The following is a 22,154-nucleotide window of genomic DNA, read 5'->3' as shown; positions in this document are numbered from 1 at the left end:
ACCTTTAAATACTTAAAGAGGCCTTTTAAAAAAGATGGGAACAGACTTTTTAGTAGGGCCTGTTGCAATAGGACAAGTGATAATGGTTTTAAACTGAAAAGAGGGTAGATCAGACTAAATACAAGGAAGAAAATTTTTAGGATGAGGGCAATGAATTACTGGCACAGGTTGCCCAGAGATGTAGATGCCCCCTCCCTGGAAACGTTCAAGGTCAGACTGGACGGGACTCTGAGCAACCTGATCTACTTAAAGATGTCCCTGTTCACGTTGGGGAGTTGGACTAGATGACCTTTTAAAGGTTCCTTCCAACCCAAACTATTCTATAAGTGTATGAATCTCATCAGACTATTTCAGCAGCAGTAAAACAGGTGATTACTTTCTTGATGCAAATGAAGTTCTGCCCCACTCTTACAGTTGTTCCAGTTTACTGTCACCATTTTCTCATAGAGTTCCCAGTCAGTGAATACTCATTTGCTTCTCATCATGTCTTAGCGGCTCAAGAGTCTTTCAGTGTAGGAACCTGCATCTTAACTGGAATGCCTCAGCTTCTCTTTGTTTCTGTTGTAGTATGCACTTTATAAGAAGATGACGCAAGCTGCCATTCTTATCCAGAGCAAATTCCGAAGTTATTATGAGCAGAAAAAATTCCAGCAGAGCCGACGAGCTGCGATGCTGATCCAGCAGTACTATCGCAGCTACAAAGAATGTGGGAAGAGGAAGCAAAACCGTCGGGCAGCCACCATTGTGCAACAGAAACTCAGGTGAGTGCTGGGATGGTAGATGCTATCGGAATCTTTATATGTTGTTTTTACACTCTTCAGGGCTGTGCTGTTATTTACAGATAAAGGCTAGTGGGAAAAGGACTGTGATTCATAGGATAATTATTCTTGCATTTAGTAGTATTCTCCCCAGTTTTGCCTGCACTTCAGTGTTGGGGTTTTTTGTGTTTAGAAGCAGTCTGCTTACCAAGAAGCAGGATCAAGCTGCTCGCAAGATTATGCGGTTTTTACGACGCTGCCGCCACAGGTATGACACTGTCTTTTGGTATCTGCCCTTCCAATGTGACAATATTCAAGTGTGTCCACAATGATTGCAATGTAAAGTATAATAGAATCAGCTTGCTACAGATCTTCTAAGCAAAGAACAAAGCTGAGCTGCTTCCAAGATACATTGTTAAAAATGAAACTCTAACTTAGGCCTGTTGCTGGAAGAGAATTGTGTTCAGCTCCCTTGCTGATATGGTACAGCAGTCCAGGTTGTGTGACTTTAAAAACTGGACTTGAGGAAGTCTAAAAAAAAGCTTGTTAAATCATAGCAGCAGCTTGTAAGTGCTGCACAAAGCATTCGTAGTATATGGGAAAGTGCAAAATGTGACAATATTTGATGTGTACTGGAAATGCCTTTAGTTTGGTCACAGGATCATCTGGTTGGCTCTCCTCAAGTGTACATTGTTTTTGATGTGGATAGATGGAATGTGCCAGCAGAGCAGCAGACGAGTTAGTTCACATCAGCCACTCCACACATACTGCAGTGAGCCGAGAGTACAGACACAGACATGAAGATGAACCATCTCCTGCCAGTGTGGGAACATGCGCGGGCTCGCCAGCGTGCTCCCTGTGGCAGCCAGCTCTGCCATACCAGTACTCTGCTACGAGCAGGGTGTTTGGTTTGGTTTTTAGCTGAAAGGATCCCCTATGTTATCAGGTTGCAAACCAGAACTTTGCCTAGACAAAAGTGAATTCCAAGGTTTCTGACCCTGCTCTCTCCATTCTCACTACCCATGCATTTCATCCACTCAGGAGCTGGTCAGACCTGATGCATTTTGAAGCATGTTTAGTTCAGCCCAGTGTCATTTGAATAAGGAGAGCTCTCAGAGAGGCATATGATAGACTTGATTTTAGAAACAAACTTGGTCCTTATTCAGGATTTTAGAGCTGCAGTTTGCAGGAGGTCAGTGTGGCTCATGCTGTTGAAGGACAACTTATGGGAAGAAACATGTGGACAAGAAAGAGGGGTTTGTAGTTCTCAAGCAATTTCCAAATGCACTTGAAACAACCACAGTTATTGGTGAGGAAGCACAAGTGGCTTCTTGTTTTTGGCAGGGCATATGGAAGAGACCAAAAGATGTGTTTGTTGTGCAGCATGTCCTGCTGAAGCAGATGGAGTCTCAGAACTTCTGTATCCTCTCAGATCTACTTGAGATCCAGGCAGTCCCTGGGGAAGCTACGTGCCAAATTTCTGTCCATACAGCCAACTCTCACACAGGCCCAGAGAATATCCCAGGCGTTCCCACCACCATCCAGGATGTGCCATGGACTTCAGCTGGGCTCAGTTGACTCCAACTGTTGAGTAATGCAGACTCTCCCAGGTTTAAATTGCCCATGATTCCAGCAGTTCTTGACTTCAGCTCATTGCCTTTCTCTTTCTCAGTGTCTCCTGTTGCCTTTGTAGAGTGAGACCCTGCTCATGTGCACCACTGAATTTTGGAGGCAAGACCTCTCCCTTTGCCTGGGGTCAGTCTGTTCTCTCTAGTAGCATGGTCGCTGCTGCTGGGCATCTCTGCAGGATGGGTTTAGCTCTTGAGTAGTTACAGACAGGAATTCAGGAGCAGGGGGGATTCATTGTCCTTAGGCTCTCCCTGGCTTATGTCACAGTGCACAGTGCTTGAATTTCTGCAGCAGTGCAGTCCTGTCCATGTCCAGAGGCACTTTGTTAGTGGTTGTGGTTACTTGGGAATTCGTCCGCGGTTCATGGCTAGGATGCAACAAAAGGAAAAAGTGACTTATTTCCACTGAAGATGTTGGCTGTGTTTCAAAACACCTTTGCCTTTCCTTCTAAAGTAGAAATGATCACACATTTGTGATCACATACTTTCTCCAAGCAATTACATACTTTCTCCAAGCAACCATGTTATTGTAACTAATACTAGTAATTGCCACAAAGTTTAAACAGGAGCATTCTGGCATTGGCAAATGCTAAAAGTAAAAGCAAGACGTACCAAAATGACAGAACATTCAGAAATGGCAAGCATTCAGAATCTGCTTGAAAAATACTTAAATTCACCAGATTTATAGAACTGTTTAGAAATGTGACAGGTTTGGGCCTTGTTCCCATCTTCCTTCTGCTTGCCAAAAAAGCTCTAGCAAGCAGTTGCAAAGCAAGATATTTTCCAAAGCACTTCATGCTCTATACACTTGGGCTACCTCTGTGATCCTGGGGTCACACTGCTTTAGTATCTCTCCTTGGGTTCCTTTGGCTACTGGAACCACACAGGTATCTGCTCCCTCTGCTGTTTGCAGTCGGTGACAAACACCACACAAAATTGGGTTCTTAGAGATTTATTACCACCCAGGATTTTGAAGACAAATGGAAGTCTTTTGCTTGTGTAAACAACTGTAAAGGAAAAATATAATACTTTTTTTTTCCAAAGTTAGCACACTGCTGCTATAAATAAGAAATTAAGAAAGGCCCAGTCTCCAGAAAGAAACACCTCGACCATCCAAGCTCCTGAACATCCAGGAGTCAGCCATAACAACTAGTATCTAATGTTAGTTAATGCTCTGTAGCATAAAGATGGCACTATAGAGCCATTTGTTAAACAGCAGTGCCTTGTCAGTACGAGTCAGATATTTTTGAAAAATCTGAGGGAGTGAGAGAAAAGAGAGCATGCACAGGAACATCAAAGAAATAGGATCTTGTAGCAGATTTCTGTCCATTGATAGAGCTGAGGGGAGAGGCTGTAAAAGCCACTTGTGATCTGTTGTAAGAATAGTGAGCTAAGTGAGAAGGCAGTAAATTCTTAAAGTTCAGAAATTCAACCTTAAAAAGAAAATGGAACGGTTTAATCTAGGTTTTTGTCCATGAGCAGATTCTGCTGGTAGGCCAAAAAATTACTCTCAAGAGCTTATTCTGTAGCCTTTAGGTGAGATTTACTCAGGCGTTTCCCTGGCAGCCATCTGGTTGGTAGGTTTTTTTCCTGTTAAAATTGATCAAAGTCTCCTTTAAACCAATTCTGAGAACTCGTTCTCCACTCACATTCAGAACATCTTCAGTGATCACCTTGTTCTATTTTGCTTAGTAACTTTTTGGCACAAAGGCTCAAATAACACAAGCATGATTCCTATCACCTTGAGGATCTGTCTCCTGAACTCGACATTTGTTGCCTGACCAGAAGATATTTCAGGTGTTTGAGAGAGTTAATGAGAGAGGTTCTGCATTATTGGAGCTCTCAGTAGTGGATGCATAGATGTTGATGAAAATCAGAAAAGAAGTGTCTGTTTTGGTTGAATATGTTCTTAGAGAAGACACTGATGGTCTGGTAGCTGATTATTCTCAGGTGTCACAGAGGCAAGAGGGGTCATTCATCAGCAGCAGTCATTCTGACCGTCAGACATATATCTTCTCCCTTTAACTTTGAACAAAAAAAAACCATATTTATCCATCTATTGTCATATTTTCAAAAATCTGGTGAAAAACATGCATCAACCATAACATGGTAGCAACATGACTTGTCACAGAAGTATTGTTTTGTTGAGAAAGAGAAACAGAAACTTCCTGGCCTCCCAGGAGAGCTTTACCCATCCTCCCATGGTGCCTGAACCTGTCAGCTGGCACTTGACTAACTTCCAGCCTTACACGTCCTGTGGGCTGATCTGCCTCCAGGCACACTGCCCTGTGTGAGGCAGAACCAGGGCTTTGTGTATTTAGTGGTTTTGGGAAGACTCCACCTATTTAGTGATCCCCAGATGTGACACATCTAGAGCTGCAAGGAAATCTGGGAGCTCTGAAGTGGGTTTGGATTTGCTGGGCCAAATCCATGTATGGTACATCTTTCACTGGGAAGGTAGCCTCCTATTTCCTGTTCTTTTTCTGATTTGTAGAAAACTTCTACTCTTCGGAGGGATACCTAAACCATTGCTGTGATTATGATCTGCAGTGGTTTCTATGGAGTAGCATTTGGAATGAGATAGAAAACAGATGATTGCTGCAAGGGTAGGCAGGATGCAGGTAGAAATGCCATGGGGATGACAGTGTTGCATTTATTCTACTTGCTTATAACTTTCTGCCCTAAAAAACTACACACAGGACTGCTCTTCCCTGGTAAAGAGGAGTCTCATAGGCAGGAGTGGGAAGGGTTCTTTCTCTCCAGGCAAGCAGAAGTGCTGTCTCCTACTCCCTGAAGTGAAGCTCTGGGTAAGGTACAGTTGTTGCCATGTGTGTCTAATGGCTCTTTGGTATTGTTTTGCACTCTGAAGCCCACTGGTGGACCATAGGCTGTACAAAAGGGTGAGTGTAGCTGCCTGCTAGCCAGTTCCTCTCTTCCATTTTAAATATATTTGCTTTCTGCTTGCTTGCATGGGGCTGCAGCCAAGATATGCCAGTTAAGTTTCACCTCCATTAATTATAAAAAAGAATCCTGTACAAACTAACCCTACTGCAATGACTAACACTGCTGCTTTTGTAACAGGACAGAGCTCTGCAGTAGATGTTACCAATGCATGAATTTGTGAAAAAGGACATGTATATTCATCATGGGCATGCTTAGACGGCGTTGTCGGTGGGATATTTTTTCAGTATCCAAAATGGCTGTTAGTAGATGTTGGAACTTGACAGGGTCTGCACTCACACACACTCAGTGAGTACCGATGCCCGTTGTCATGGACTGCGACAGCATTCAGGCTAGAGCGTAGGAAGCTGCAGTTCAGGTGCAGCCTACTCTAGATTAGTATTTGTTTCTGCCTGAGCCAGGTGGAAGAGCTCCTCACGTTGCTTTTTACTGCCAAAGGTGGTTAAGCACCAATGCTTATCTTCTAGAAGTTGGTCTTCGGTAAGTTACACATCTGGTTGCCTTTTTGACAACTGGGCCAGCTTTTTGACAGCTGCTTCTCCCATGTATTAATCCACTCCTCCAATGGGAAGGAAAACAAACTTGAAATGGAGATGCTGTAACTGTGTTACCCTAAGTGCCAAGAGAGCTTCTGTTGGGAGTCTCGTTCTCAGCATGAAAGAGTCCACTCGCCTGTGTGCTTAGTCATGTTAGCGGCTGGTTTGCTCCCCTCCCTGACAGGAGGGTGGGAATAGGTGGGAGCATTCCCGTGGCAGGTCACAGCCCCTGTACGAGCAGGGAATGGCCTGGCTCTCAAGGCACATGCCTCAATTGTCAGCAGGCTGCTCTGTTCCATCTCCCTTTAGAGGTTGTTAGGGCAGCAGGGTTTTTGTCAAAAACTACCATCAGAAATACTATCATTTGTGTGCTTATTATTCCTGTTTTCAGCAAGGGAGGGGAGGCAGAGGGAGGGATGGCCTGGACTCCTGCTTCCATGTAACATTCAGAAAAGAAAAACAAATGGTTCATCATGGAGTTTTGCTGACATTGAATTGCAGAGATCGTTTTCAAGACTCAGTAGTGAGAGTGTGAATTGGGCTTAAGCCTGCTGGAGACATCATTATTTGTTTAACTCTACTGAACCCAACAAAGAAGCAATAACATTTGTTTCCAAACTATGACGTTTATGCTACCATTTTTTGTTGCATATCCTCAATTTTTTACGAATTAAAATTTGGGTTCTTTACTAACAACAAATGAAGTAAGAATTGGAGGAAATGGGGGCAAAGGCCCAGACGTGCCCTGAGGCTCTGCAGGGGCTGCGTGGCGTAGGTGCAGCTGACGGGCAGGTTGTCAGCATTGCAGGAGAAACAGTTGTTGCACTTTAAAGCTTTGTGTATGTAGCATATGAGAAATTATCAGGAGGCAGATTCTGGAAGTTTGGTAGCATTTGAAGGTTTTGCCTGGAATGGCCAGTGATGTGGGATTGGTGGGGAAATGAGGGAGTTCTCTGCTTATCTGGAAAAAATAAACTGTGAGCTATCACAAAATGTATTGGCTGCTGTTCTGCTAAAGTAAATCTGTTACAGCAAATTATTCTTTGCATTCTGATAAGAACCTGTGTGCGTGTGCTACTGGCATGCACACCCACAAGACAAGTATTCCTGGGCCTTCTGATATGCACAGGCTGACACATCCCCCTGTGCCGAGGGAATGCCTGCAAATGTGTCTGTCTGTAATGCACAAATTGGATGTATTCTGTACACATGCTGTTGTGCAGATAAATGATGGCAGCATTTGCTTCTGTGTTTCAGTTTTAAAACCTTTTCAAATTGATTTGATTATTTTTTCTGGATTTAATTGGGTTACAGTACACCAGGATCAGCAAAGAGGGAGAGGCAGGAGATTTTACTGGCCAGCTCTTGTGAGACAAAACTTGATATCTTTCTGCAATAGAAATTACCTTCTAGGGGAAAAAAACCCCATCCGATTGCTGTTGCCTTTAAGTAATAGTTTTCATCTCAAGGACAGATGCTTCAGGGGAGAGATTTCAGCTACTCGCAGTGCTCCACTACACAAATGTTTGCCTGCTCATTGGTCAAACCATCTGCTATAGCCCCCTGCAAAGGAGAGCTTTGCTCCTAGTCCATATATAGAGGTGAACAAATTGCACGGCTGCTTGAAGTGTGACCCTCTCTGCCACAGCCTTGGCAGAGGGGATCTGAAGCCGATCACATGGAGCAAGGCTTTTCACATCACTAGGCCAGTCGAGCACTTTCTGCCTCTCTGGGGCCAAACAAGTGCACTTGTTACATGTGATCATGAGTAATAAAAACTGTATTCACTCACAGTATCTTTCATGTACAAATAGATCCCCTTACCCCCCACCACATTCTCATGGTTAGATTAAATGCTGCTCTCCAGTTTGGGGGAGTGTGCATGTAACACATGCTGACACCTGGAGTCAGTTCTCTGGTAAGTACAGCTTCATTTCATACCTGAATAAACAACATCTACTATGTTTTGTTGTTCTCTGCATACTCTTCCCTTTTTTGGCATTTTAGCAACAAACATTTTGCTACCCCTGTGCATCTAGGACTTGTATTTTTTGTGTGGTTTTGATCCATGCTGTGCGGGAGACATTGCATTGGAGTGCCTGGGTTCTTACATCTCTTAGTAAGACTGAGAATGGGAGAAAATTCTGAGGGATTGGGAAGTCCCTTTTGTTTGAGTTCAGGACAATATGCGAAAATGTATTGGGATGTGCGTCACTGTACCGGCAACAAAAGTTTTCAAAATAATTTCTTTTTTCATTTACCTCTTTCAGGGGCTGAATGTATTTGGAGCTCAAAAATGTGTGTGTTAAATTGCAGACCATGTGCTCTGGGGTGTCATTCTTACTGGGCCTTTCTGTCTTTTTTGTTTTGCTGCCTAAATGAGGTATCTGGGAAAAGGCAAGAGCTCCCTTTTCTTAAATGTCCCACAGGCCATTTCAGCTCTCAGAGCAACAGGTAACTCACCAGCCAGCCTTCTCTGACTCTTGCACCCCGTCCTATATACTGATCTTCAGCATTCAGACTCATTCAGCATTTCCTTGGCTGGGCCTTATGGAGTAAGTCTGATGAAGCAGCTTTGTGTTACGCTTTACCCATGAAGCCATCGTTTGCTGTGACTTTTTCTAAGTAGGCCTGGTTCATTTGCTGACACCCCGTACAGGACTGGGGAGGGGGAGAGAAGCTGCCACTTGCTGGGTCTGTTGCTTTCTACATTGCTTCAGCACGTACCGATGCAACCTCCTTCATGGTGTCCAAGTAAGTACCACAGTGCCAAGGGCAGAAGCTTTGTCTGGCTGGAGCGGTCTGGGAACCAGGACACAGCTCCCAACAGTCAGGGTTCAAAGCTCATGTTTGAAGTCATCTTCTCTTCCCTTTCTGTGTGTCAGCACCACAGCTGTTATTTCAGACACCTTATCAGTGGTCATCTCTATTGCACGTGCTTTTCCTTCCATCTGCTCTTCAGCACTTGCTGAGGGAATGACTTTGTACCTTAGAGGCACTTACGGTCTAGAGAAAATGTTATTTGAGGAGTTTTGTGTTCAAGGCTTGATCAGTGCAAAACCAAAGTTATGGTCCTTGCAGTTTTGTGCATCATTTCAGAGCTGCTGGTGTAGGATGGTGCTTCTTGTTTGGAGACCTGCAGCAGCTAGAGCCTGTTTCCCGTTCTGGTGTGCTCTGCTTGCAGCTGTGCCTCACTTGAGCTGCCCTCACCTCCAGTCCCAGACAGCTTGAGGCACTCCCAGAAGTGATCTGAGCTAGCGTGCTGGTGCTTGTAGACTCCTGGAGAGGTTTGCACACCATCTAACAGCACCTGACCTGCTGCTATCACTTTCTCTCGGTGCTCTCATTTTCTTTATTGTTTAAAAAAAAAAAGTCTCACTGCAAGTCTACCAAACTGGATTGAAACATCTTGTCTAAGAACATCCATTCTGCTGTTCCATTCTGTAAATCCCAGTAGTATTCTGTTTCTTAGAGCAGTTTATTATTGCTTGTAACTGCAAATGCTACACTTTAGTCCTCTTCCTCAGCCTCAATTTAAGAGTGGAAAAATGTGAACCAAAGAAGATTGCCTTCTAGCTTGAAAGCAATGCTATGCTGTTCACATAAAATCTCTCCTGGCAGCACTTACTCAGAGGGTTTCTAATCTCAAGGGTTCTATTTGTCCAAAATTCTTCCCTGGTCAAACTGTATTTTTTAACTGCAGTTGAAAATTTAGAGAATTTATTACACTGAGCCTTAATGAAGAAGAAATACCAGCCCCCCTACTGATACTTTATATTGTTGTAACCAAATCAAAGTACCAATGAGTAAGGAACTCAGAGAAGAAGAGTTCAGTGAGGACTGAAAGGACTTCTAAGACACAGGAAAGGCTGCAGTACAGACTGTCCAAGAAAGAATTAATTGGTTGAAGACAATTAGTTTTAAGTTCTCTTGACAAAGCCTTTCAGAGGAAGTGAATGGATTATCTTGGTCCTTGATGCATGGTTCTGACACCTCCTGTTTAGCATGGTTTGAGGAAGCAGCAAGGTGTTCACAACAGCACCTCAGTGCTTCTCCAGTGTCACTCTGACCATAGATTGGCTCCATTTTTGGTAGCATTTGGAGGTACTTCAGTTCACTCTGGCTGTGCCTGCTGCAGAGTCTGCAGTGAGCAGGGCTGCCCTGTGCCAGCTGTCAGGAGAAGGGAGAACTTCCCTAGTCTCCCAGTGCCAGCTCCAGAGTGAGGAGTAGAGACTGGCAGCTGCAGAGTGCAGGTCTTTGTACCTACCGGGCAGTGTCGTGATCAGTAGAGGACTCACAGTACCTACCTGCACTCCCATGTGCAGTGGGACATGTGCACCATTACATATACAGAACACAGAGATTAGTTAATAAAAAAAATGTGCTATCTTGGGATGGTCATCATCTTGAAGCTTAAGTGTATAAATGCTGTGGAATGCAGGGTTTGTTTTAAGCCATTGCATACTAAAGAGCATCTTTCAGTAATGTACCCATGGCAAATTTGAGAGTCTGAACCATTACTGTAGGGAAATTTGGTACTAGTATGTGCTTGTGTTTTTAAGCAGTAATTATCATTGTACCTGCAACCATGTAAATTGCACTTGACCAAGGAAAGTGTTACAAATGCAAAGCATTGGGCATTGTCCTGCATGACATCCTTGTCTCTCAGTTGAAGAGACATGGATTTGATGGATGGACCACTTGGTGAATAAAGAACTGGCTGGATGGCTGCACTCAGAGTTGTGGTCAATGGCTCACTGTCCATGTGGAGACAGTGGGGTCCCTCAGGGGTCAGTGCTGGGGCTGATCCTGTTCAACAGCTTTGTCAGTGACATTGACAGTGGGATTGAGAGCATCCTCAGCAAGTTCACTGACAACACCGAGCTGTGTGTGTGCTGCAGTCACAGGCTGGAAGGAAGGGGTGGGCCATCCAGAGGCACTTTGACAGGCTTGAGAGGTGGGCCTATGAAAACCTCATGAGGTTGAACAAAGCAAAGTGCAAGGTGTACACCCATCCCTGGAAGTGTTCAAGGTCAGGTTGGATAAGGCCCTCAGCAACCTGGTCTAGTGGAAGGTGTGCCTGCCCATGGCAGGGGGGTTTGGACTAGATGATCTTTAAGGTCCTGTGCTAAGGCTGACTGCTGCAGTAATTACCTTCTGTTGGCATGTATGTTCCAGGCAAACAGATGCAATAGGTCTGCACCAGTACAGATACTGCATGCTGTAGGTTGAAGTTTGCAGCAAAGCATGTCATGCATTCTTCCAGCAAAAGTGCTTTGTTAGTGTAGCCTTTGCATGTAAAGTACCAAAGTAAGGAATAGCATGTCTCAGTGAAAGAGCCACCAGCTTATTTAATGTGCATGTTCTTAGTGAGAGATCTATAATAACAGGTTAATTTTACATTACAGTACTGAAGTGCAACAGAAAACACTTGGAAGTTGCACTGCAAATCGTGCATTAATTGATGATATCTTGAACATAGTTAATCTAAGCCTTAAAAATTGTCCAGTGCAAAGAAGTACACCACGTTTTCTAGCATAGTACCACAGATCTTGGCACGCCTCCTGCTGCTAAGCAGCAGAGCAATAGAAGTATTAGCAATAAATTCAAGGGAGAGGCTGCTTTTCTGCTGTAAGAAAAGTAAACCAAATATACTGAAGATGGGTAGTTTGTAATTTGTGAGTATTTTCAGTTCATTGTACCGGCCCTCCTCTGTTTCCTGTACTGAAAAGGTGATCTGGCCATACACAGCAGGTAGAACCCCAGTGAACTCAGGTAGAAGTCAGGTTGTCAGCCTGAGTAGAGGCTTGCTGCTGCCTTCTGTGCAGTGCTGAAGCCTCCACTCCCTTGATATCAACAGGGTCTTTTCGACACCAGTTTGTATAGACCCAAAATCTTCTTGTAGAAGATATCTCTGTGAAGTTGTAGTAGGCATTTGGGCTCAGCATAGCAGTGTCCAAGTAGGAATTGAGAACCCCCGATGCTGGTGGCTGCCTTACCCCTTCCTCATCCCTTGGGGATGACAGCACTGCTTGGCAGCTGGGGGAGCAGTACAGAGGCTCACATTTCAGGGGTGCTGGGGCCCCTTCAGCAGTGGCCTTCAGACTCTCAAAACAGTGTGTGCATTTGGACTAGCACAGTCTTTCCATGCATTATATTCTCCAACAGGCCACTGGAATTGAGGTTTTTAGTGAAGGTCTTACCTGCATCTGGGTTAGTGTGGTTTGACCCCTGTTGGCCACTTTTAACAAATACTGAGAATGCCTTTGAGTGCTAGAGCTTTGAGTCAGCTAAAACAGAGGTAAAAGCAGCCAGCTCCCTTTTGACTGTGGTTCTGAGTAACAGTACATGCAGAAAAATTAATAAAATGGTGAAATGGAGGTGTATTTATAAAGATCAATTTATAGCCTTCATTGTATCCTTGTATTAGCAAGCTGGTGCGAGCCAAAAGTGGATGTGTGGGTATAAGTCTACATACAGTAGCTCCAAACTCTCACTGCTGCTGATTAGCTCTCCCAACGTGCATTTATTTATTGTTAAATTCACTCACTTGTAGCTGGTTTCCGTTACACAGACTTGCCTCTCTGACACAATTTTTTGTACCATACCTTTGCTATTTATCCTTTCAAGATTTTGCAACAGCACTTGAGTACTTGAGCATGTACATGCTTAGCTAAATCACCTTTTTTTTGTGCTGTGTTCTGCTCCTATTGCAGGGGTCCGTCCTCCCCTTGCAGGAGCAGAGGGAAGACAGGTGGAGGCAAGTGGCAAAGGGATCGTACTGCAGAGGAGCTCCCTGCAAGCAGAGGCAGAGCCGGCCCCAAGCACAGCCAGCTGCCTTGTGGTTTAGGGACAGCATGGGGAGTCCCCCTGGATTTGGTCTGGCTCCTTTGCAGGGAGCCTGCACTGACACACAGCCAGGTTAAGTCTGAGGAGAAGATTGCTGCTGCAATAGAGAGTTCTGCACCAATACAGAGTTCTGTTTCACGTAAGGGGGTTAAAAGGATTCCCTCCTCTTCATTCTTTTAATTTAACTTTTAACTCTTCCGTCTTTCAGCGATGGCTTAGTTCTTATGCTGACAAGTGTTAGAGGAAGTAATGTATCGCATGCATTTTAGAGAGTTCTGAATGGGGCACCAGGCCTCATCTAGGGACGGTGACTCTTCCATGCTGTAGGTTCATCACCCTCAGCACACAGCATCCAGCATCCTCCACTGCTGGCTGGGAAAACACACAAATCTACTCCCAACAACATGCTAGAAAATACAGCCCCCAGCAGCTGGAATACGTGTGAAACACCTTTTCTCACACCCATACCAATTCTTCTGCTTGCATATAAACACTTTCTCATGTGAGATTCTGTATCAACACCAAGCTTCCTTTCCTAGTAGGATGGACTGATTTTTCCCCACTGTACTGGCCGCGACATCAGGCTGTCACTGCCTCAACACTGTGGAGAAAAGAGGTCAGCACTGAACAGCCCCTTTGCCATGACAAATAAGAGCAGCTGCAGGGTCAGTTAGTGAACAGCAGTCCAGAAAACCCCAAGCAATTGGATAGGCCAATACCAGAACAAAGCCCAGCTGTAGTTGCAAATACTGGGGAAAAACAGTAGCTGGAACTAGGGGTATGTCTCCAAATGTGTTTGTCTCAGATCTCTCGTGACCCATTCTTGCACTTCCAACTGTTACGGTGTCAGGAAGGTGTTACCCTCCTGTCATTTCTCTGAGAGCTGGCTCTTCTGCACGGGAAGCTGGACTGAGGAGTCCTTTTGATTGTTCTGTGTCTTCAAGAGGTTTGCAATAGAAGTATTACATAGCTCCTCTTTGTTTTTTCAGAGTGAAAGAATTGAAAAAGGCCAAGGAACTTGAAGATACGCAGCAGCATCCCGTAGCAATGTGACATTGCTTTTCAGACTGTTTTCATTTTCTGTTTTTAGCAGAGACATGCAACAACAACAAAAATACCCACTGCAGTTCTGGAAATACCAGCTGCAGGATTTTAACAGTAATGTTTTGGTCATTGCATTTGCACTTTCATGGACAACTTTTAATTTGTTCAGCAAGACATCTTGGAACTCAATCTTCTGTTGGATCGTTGGGAAAACAAAAGACACCAGGAAGAAATTGTGAGTTGCTTCATTCTCCGAGAAGGAACGAAGAAGCGATTAATTATCCTTTTCATATAGGGCTGTATTAAACAACATGTGGAACTGTACAAATATTATACCAAAAATATTGTTCAGAAAAGGTGGGAATGCACAAGCAACACAAGAATGCTGTTCCTGCACCTGTCAGTCATCTCCAAGAAACTGAAGCTTTGAGAGTCTCAGTGGAGGGGCTTAGATCAGTACATCTTTATTGGGTCCATGCATCCTCATTTCCTTCGCACTCCTGTCTTTTGTGTTTTATTTAAACCTCTACAGCACACTTAATGCAACTTTTTAAATCTGCAGGTTTTTAATACATCCTGTGGGAACTTACAGAAGGGGTTGGTGTGTGAGAGACACGGGTAATGCATGAGAATGGAGAGAGCAGCTTAAGCAAGTTTTAAACACTTTTTTTGGTATTTTTACTAGAACCTGCAAACATATCAACTGTCATGTACTTTCTCTCATATTCAGCACTTTATTTTCTAGCCTTACCTTCATGTACTATTGTTTTAATTAAGTTCTTAAATAATTTGTAAAACATGTAGCTTTTTCTCTTATGTCAAACCTCTTGTCATTTTGCAGAGTCACGTACATATGTTGCCTGGACATTTTAAGCCACCTAAAGATCAGTGGTGCTGCATTCTGGCCAGTAAATTTCTTATTTTGGCTACTTCATCGAAATCTGGGCAGTTTTCTGTATATATAGAAGGTAGAAATGGAAAATGAGAAAAAATATTTGAAAGGGAATATATTGATTAATTACTAAATATTTTATTCACAAAGGGTCAATAACTTGGCAAGATAAAATTATTATTTGTATAGTTTTGTCTGAATGAACCAGAAGAGTGTGGATGTATTGTTTGTACATATTGTATATATTAAAACAAAGAGATATGTGCATGAACTCAAGAAAAAGAAATGAACAAAGCAAAGCATTAGTGGCTATGGTCTGTAAAATGAAACAAAAACTTTATTTCACTATAAGAAACTTTATTTTAAATGTTCTTTAGAAGAACATTTTTGCTAAAGCATGACTAAATGGCAAAAAAGAGCTACTGTATTTAGACTTAGGAAAAAAAGGCAGAGCAACATTACTTAAAAAAAAAAAAAAAAAGAAAAAAAGGATATGTTTACATTTGATTTTGGCTACCAGGAGTTTGGTTCAGTTGGGTTTAATTTATATATTCCTTGCTTTTTTTTTTCCCCCCGTCTTTTTTTTTCCTTTCTTTCTTTTTTTTTTTTTTTGCCAATGGTGCCAAGTAATGTGAATGCTAATATTGCTTAAGAAAATTAAGTTACTTTTGCAAAGCAGATAATCATAAGAGTACAAAAACCGTATCTAGCTTAACACCATACACTCACTCCAATAAAGAACACTTAGAATGAACATAAAATGAAAAAAAAAAATAAATAAATAGTACAAAAGTAGAAAATATGTTTCACATTTTCATATCTCCTGCTGGAAGTCAGAAAATGTAATAAAAATTGCACAAAAAATTTAAAAAAATTAAGTAAAACTTAAAAAAAAGATGCAAACTGATCTTGTAGGGGTGTCATGGTATATTGCTATTTCCACATAGTGAGGAGCCAAAGAAATTAGATTTTTTTTAAATTGAACTACTAATTTAAAATTGTCACAGATTCTGAACAATGGGAACCAGGTTCTGATCTTCATTACATAGGAATGTAAGGGAAGAAACTCCTGAAGTCCATGTTGTTACTGTGGGTCATGTACATGTATCTGAGATCAGAAACTGCTCCTGTCTGTTTGTCTCACTTGTGGCAGTTTAAAATTTCTGAATGGACTTATGTAAATCTGAGATTGTTAGTTTCGGAATAGTTGTTCTTGCTTGATCCCGGCCACCAACTGCAATGTTTAAACGCAGGGCTTGTTGTGAAGCCAAAAAATATTCACATATAAGAAGCTTTGAAACTGGTGTCTTTACAAGAAGAGTAAAAACAAAGATTGTGGCAAAAAAACTGGGGTCAGTGCTCTTGGTGCCTTTTCTATAATTGTACCTGTTTTTAATTACTTCCTTTCACTGCCAGCATTGAATTATAGTAGATGTGCTATAGCTCATTATCAGAATTCTCTTGTACATTTCTGAACTGCTGCTTTATGACCTGATTCAATTCTAAAAAAGGGAAAAAGGCAAAACGAATGGCCTGGCACTCACGCTGTGCCTGTGGGCAGCCTTGTAGCCTCCATTTACTGTCTGCAATTGGAACCTTAACCATTAAATTTTCCTCTCACGCCAAAACAGAACAGGAGACACTGAAGAATCTCCTTTGGAATGAATTGGAAATGCTCTGTATTAGTACTGGAAGAACTCTGACATTTTGAAAGCGAAATATTGTACCCATTAACCAATACGTGACAATATAGAATTGATCTGTTCTTAACAAGAGTAGTGACCTCAGTGGAAATGTTTTAACTCCTTGTCTTTACAGAAAATGATTCAGTAATATACAGAGCTATTTCAAATTACTCTTCCAGATCCATGGGCCTGGTGGTGTATCTACTAATCTAGATCCTGCTTCAGCCAAACGTTTAAGCCTGTACTGGTGTTAACCATGCCGGCAGTTCCGCGGGCGCAGCAGAACTCCCCGCATGCTTGAAGCCACGTACAGCTCCCAAGTGCTTTGTTGTGTCGGGCCGTAACCCTTCAGTGTGTCACTGGGGAGGGAGAAGGACTCCCCTGCAGTGAAGTGATTCTGCGAACCCTCTTCTTGGTTGTGGAACTTATATTTTCACCGAAGATAAGTAAGTGCAGCTTTCTAGGAAAATTCAAACTCCCAAGTGCCAGGAGCCAGATCTTCTGTCTTCTGATAATGGAACCGCTCCTTTGTGAAACACATTCGACAGCAGTAATACTGTGTGAAAGAAATACAGAATATAACATGAACCCCCTCTCTGGTTGCACGCTTATGGCAGTTCCACACAATAGCTGGTGCCCAATGGGGGGTCCCCAAGACTTGCATGTAAAACTAGTATAGATGTCTTCTCTTTTGTAAGTTTTATTTTTGTAACCGTGCATGTAAAGCATCACTGAATCAATGGATCTGTTGAAGAACTCAGCTGCTGGAACCATGCAAAATGTTTTGAATTGCCCTTAAAATATGGAAAATGTTTTCTGAATGCTTTATATTCTTTCTGCTGTAAATTAAAAACAAAGAAAATTTCCCCATACAAAGTGTGTGCCTTCTTTTAAAACACATCTCCTCCATCCTAGTTTGAGAGCGATGTAGCCCTTTAGTCACTGTAAGGAACCATGAAAAAAATGCATTTCTTCTCTGCATGATCTGCTTGTTAAGTATACTGCATCTGATTTCTCACAGGTGTAACAGCCTGCCCATGAGCAGGTGCAACCCCCAGAGCTTGTCTGAGATCACATTGTTTTCAGTTCCTGTCAGTGGACAATCACTTCCAGGGCTTTTCATGAGAAACCATATGTACCTGGTAGCAAAATGCTAAATCCTACAGTGTGCACAAAGCAGAGTCAAATCCTAGGAGAATTCAAGAGGGTTGCTGATGCAGATATGTAAGAGGTCACAATAATACAAATAACTGAGACACAGTAACTTTGCGCTGATCAGATATAGAAGTTACACAAATTGGCCCTCAGTAATGAAACTTTTGTACCAGACTACTACAAGGCCAGCCTAGCAGGGAAAATCAAGTTTAATAGTCATCTGGTATGCGAAAGACTCTGTTAGTAGTGCTGTAAGTTCTTCCAAAACCCAGAACCACAACAGAAGACGAGATTTCATTTAGAGAGTTTATTTCTGACTACAGACAGACAAAGTTTAATTATGTTCTCCTGATAAATAAATCAGCATTTAACTCCCCAAATTGATCTCAGCTACTTCCCCATTTTTCCTATTTACATACCTATTAATTGCCGAGTTCTTTAGTATTGTGGTGGGTTGACTCTGTACTGAAAGTAGACACCAGCTGTCTGCTCACTGCCCCACCTTCCCCCTTCTCCCCAGTGGAATGGCAGAAGAGAACTGGAAGACCAAACATGAGGGGAAAAAATGGCTGGAGTGAGAAAAAGCCTGTTTAATAAGTGAAGGGGGAAAGCGAAAACGAGCCCAAGTGGTGCAGAGCAGGCCCTGCCTCCCGCCGGGCCCGGCGGAACCGCCGCGGGGCTGCGGCCACAGAGCGGGCCCGGCGCGGGGGGAGGGCGCCCCCCCGCGGCCGCGCGCCCGACGGCTGCCTGGGGGCGTGGCCCCGGCCGGGTCCCGCCCCTGCCCCGGGTCCCGCCCCTGCCCCGGGTCCCGCCCCTGCCCCGGGTCCCGCCCGCAGGCCCCGCCCTTCTGACGTCACCCCGGGGCGCCGTCGGCGCCGAGCACCGTTCCCGCTGGACCCGCCCGGGCGCTGCGGCCGCGGCCCTTCCCGCCGGCAGGATGTGAGTGCGGGGCCGTGCGGGGCTGTGCGGGGCCGTGCGGGGGGACGCGCGGGGGAGCCGGGCAGCGGCGCCGGGCCCGGCCGCGCCCAGGCGGGCGGGGGTTCCCAGGGCGGCTGCGCAGAGGCCCCGCTCGGGCCGGTACCGGGGCGCTGGGCTGGCCGGGCCGGGCTGTTCCACCAGCCCCCGGGCGCCTGTCAGAGCGGGGCCGCCCCGCCGGGGCAGCACCTGCTGGGCACCGGAGCGTTATTGTGTTTGGAGGTGTCATTTCCGAGACTCTTCCCCTGGAACTAGCAGTGAAATAGAACCAAAGGTTGGCGGAAGTGCCAAAACAGTCGAGCGGTGATGCTGGCCTGTACGGGGCCTGCTCCGAGCCTCGCCCCGGGCTTCCCGGCTCACGCCTTGTGCGTGTACACGTTTGTTCTCTCTCCGTGGAACTTAAAGTGAATGTATAAATGTGTAAAGTCAGGAAATAGTCAGACTTGGCTGTTTGGAGTGCCAGGATGCGCTAAACAAGGGTCTGATGTGGAAGAAATAACAACATAGAAAAGGAAATTGACTACAGATAGTTCTAGAGATATGCAAAAAACCTGGCAAAGCAGTGAAAAGGGTATGAGGAGTATGTACAGGAACTCTTGCATCCATTACAAAGATGCAGAATGTTGAAGCTGGTAAACAAAAACTCTCTGTTATGAAATCAAAGCTGACCAGAAGTAAATTCTTGTATATGCCAGATTCTTTTTCCTTCTGCTGCTTTCGCTTGCTCCGTATCAACTGTTTCAAAATAATAGAGACAGCCAACAACAGAGAAGCACGTAGTCAGAATAACCATTAAGTTTTTGTATATAATTTTTTTGTAAATACTGTAGCTTGAAACTTAGTATTTGTGTTCATAGTGGAAAGCAAGAACACCCCTGAGCCTAAACTCTTGACTCCTTGAGCCCTGAACCATGGTTGGAGCTGTCCTGTACCTTATTGCAAAATGTGGTATTAGCAAGCCATTGCTGTCTCTTAGAATGGCAGGCAGTTTGTTGACAAGATATTTGGAACACAGTGTGACTTGCACCTAATGTCAGCTGTTAAAACACCATTTCTTCAGTAGGAAACTACCCTACATTTATTCCAAGGATACATCTCAGGAATGTCAGATGAATAATGATGACTTTCTTTACTGCAGGTCAGCCAGTATCCCTGGAAGCTCAAATGTGGCTGCTGGCAGTAATCGTCGACTTCAGCAGACTCAACACCAAGTAGATGAGGTAAAAGTCTAGTCCAATAGCGGTGTCATTGTTTTCCTTCAGGAAACCTATAAAACTAGAAGAGATATTTTTACCAAAGCAGTTTTCCCTTCATTATATGAAGGGGAAGTAGAGAGAAGTTACCAGTGTCCAAATATTAGCTGCAATCTTGCTGCTTGAGGATTTGGCAAAATTAAAGATAAAAACCTTTGTTCTTACAGAGAAAAAGCTTTTTTCCCATCAGTAGCCATGAAGGCTGACTGCCAAATATGATGTGTCTAGATTTTTGTGGAGCCCAAAAGCTAGGCTGTCTAGCAAGAGTATTTTTTGACATGGTTTACTGTCATGTTTATATGACTCAACTCCTTCTGAAGCGGCTCAGGAATTATTTCCCAGGTTTGAAGGAATGCCAGCACTACTGGCACTACTGACTTTTTAAAGTAGTTATTAGGGGCTTCCAGCCCAACTGTGAATTCCAGGGTTTTGTTTAAGCTTATGACTGCATATATTAAAAGGCAATAGCCTCTGCTTCTGAAAAGAGAACACCGAGTACCATGTGTTGCTGTTTGTTGCCTGCGATTATGTTCTACCATGGGTTATACAACTGGTAACTTACTGTAAGCATTAAACTGGTGTAGGTTGTTGACATCATGAGAGTGAATGTGGACAAGGTATTGGAGCGAGATCAGAAGTTATCAGAGCTGGACGACCGTGCTGATGCACTGCAAGCAGGAGCTTCCCAATTTGAGACCAGTGCAGCCAAGCTGAAAAGGAAGTATTGGTGGAAGAACTGTAAGGTAACCTTCCCTTGTGTACTTATGCTGTGCAGTACTACAGGTAACACTATTACAATTGGCATCCCAAAAGGTAGAAGAAGAGATTACTTTAGCCAATGTTGTTTAACTTACAGCATCTAGCTTTTTAAAGCTTGACATAGTGGCTGGGTGAAGGAATGAAAAGCTGGACTAGAGGCCATGCTGCCCTATGCAAGATCTTGTGTAACACTGTAATGGCCAGTGGGGAAACACGTCAGTAATCTGAGGTGTTGAGGAACAGGAAGAAAAGTGTAAAAATGCATAGCTTGAGTTAAAGTACAGGAAGTGTTAGAAAGTGTAAGAAGCTCACTCAGACTCCTGTACTTGTAGCTGTTGGCAAAGGTTGGAATCATCTTTGGTGAGTAACAAAGACTTGTGTATTCACTTGAGACAACCTCTGTGTGAAGGAGACTGTACTGCTGTGTTTTGTCCGTGTGCATGACCTGCCATCTCTAAGTGTGGATCAAGCTTGCTTACCGAGAAGCTTTGCTTGCCCTGTTAGACCTGACACATGGTGCTAAATTCCCTTGAATGGGCTGTTTTCCTGTATCCTGAGGGGCAGTTAGTGCTGTTGCATGGTTTGTAGTAAGTGTTGTGTGGCTTCTTTTCACAGATGTGGGCAATATTGATAGCTGTTGTTGTCATTATCATCATCATCATCATCATCGGTAAGTTTCACCAAAGTGGGGATTCCTCATAGGCTTGGAATTGATGGTGTTAATTCACTGACTGGTATAGTTTAAATAAAACCAGGATACTCAAATAGAAGTACTACTTCAGCATTAATTTGAAGTAGTAGTGACAGCTTTAACAAGCATTGTTTGCAGTGAATGGTAAACTGGGACTACTGTGGGAGCTCCAGGACCTGAATCTCAACCACCTTGCTATGAAAATAGCAAGGACTTAGAAACCAGGAACAGACGTGCTTCTTTTTTTTTTTAGCTGCATGTTGCAGAAGCGTAAGATCAAATTCCACACACCTCCCTTGTCTGAGAACTATTCATCATTTGCCATAGCTTCCTGCTAGATAAACCTCTTTTGGTTTGGGAGTTCCAAGTGCACTGCCGTAGCAGGGAGGTTTTCTTTGAGTAGAGGTTTTGCTGCCAGATGAAATGAGTATAATGTTGGGTTAGGATGGAGAGCCAGGGAATGTATAGTTCAGTCTTTGAGTCCCCATGTAATCACCAGATATTTAATGGGAAGACAAAGGTTTTAAGTTTGTGCCGTGATACAAAAACACTGCAGTAACCACTGACATCAGAGATGTCCTCCTGGGTGAGAAGTACTGGAAGGCAAGCACAAAGGAAGAACGCAGCTAAGAAAACCAACATCGGCAAATTCTTAGATTTAGAGGATTTAAGAGGGATTTATCTTTATTATCTTAAATTCTTAAAATGCAGGACTGTTATGGTGAGGGGCTGAAGGACACTGCCCCACTTCTTTCTTTTTTTTGTAGCCTCGACTACTTCATGAGTTACAGGAAGAAACTCAGATCAACTGAAGGTGCCTCTGAATCTTCAGCCTCTCCACTTCAAACCTGCTGCATTTTCAGTCCATTTACTGCTGTTTAAAGCAAAACTATTTTCATTACTGAAATGTTAACTAACTTTACTGGTTGCCTTAAGACACTCCTGCCATTAATTACTAACAAGCACAG

At 43.6% G+C, this 22,154-nt stretch overlaps 2 protein-coding genes across 12 annotated transcripts in view; both read left to right on the top strand.

The window, feature by feature from the left end:
• CAMTA1 (calmodulin binding transcription activator 1) overlaps positions 1–17,223 on the top strand; it is a 223,696-nt gene extending 206,473 nt beyond the window's left edge. For 5 of the 11 annotated variants that reach the window (XM_051786364.1, XM_051786365.1, XM_051786366.1 and 2 more), the window contains 4 exons: positions 568–761; positions 952–1,026; positions 5,256–5,286; positions 8,154–8,290. In XM_051786364.1, the coding sequence (XP_051642324.1) occupies positions 568–761; positions 952–1,026; positions 5,256–5,286; positions 8,154–8,192 (339 nt within the window). In that variant the 3' untranslated portion in view covers positions 8,193–8,290. Of the gene's footprint in view, positions 1–567; positions 762–951; positions 1,027–5,255; positions 5,287–8,153; positions 8,304–13,721 lie in introns of those variants that run through there. The other 6 variants (XM_051786360.1, XM_051786357.1, XM_051786361.1 and 3 more) reach the window with 4 other exon arrangements.
• A 1,101-nt stretch (positions 17,224–18,324) lies between these two features.
• VAMP3 (vesicle associated membrane protein 3) lies at positions 18,325–22,078 on the top strand. The gene is made up of 5 exons (XM_051786405.1): positions 18,325–18,447; positions 19,622–19,703; positions 20,321–20,479; positions 21,111–21,165; positions 21,954–22,078. Coding segments are annotated over exons 1-5 (315 nt in total). The 5' UTR covers positions 18,325–18,445; the 3' UTR covers positions 21,971–22,078.
• The last annotated feature ends 76 nt before the right edge of the window (positions 22,079–22,154 follow it).

The sequence above is a fragment of the Manacus candei genome, unplaced genomic scaffold, assembly GCF_025592945.1.
Source record: "Manacus candei isolate 608988 ecotype Guabito, Panama unplaced genomic scaffold, ASM2559294v1 h1tg000022l, whole genome shotgun sequence".
Lineage (NCBI taxonomy): Eukaryota > Metazoa > Chordata > Aves > Passeriformes > Pipridae > Manacus > Manacus candei.
This window is presented reverse-complemented; position numbering and strand designations above follow the sequence as displayed.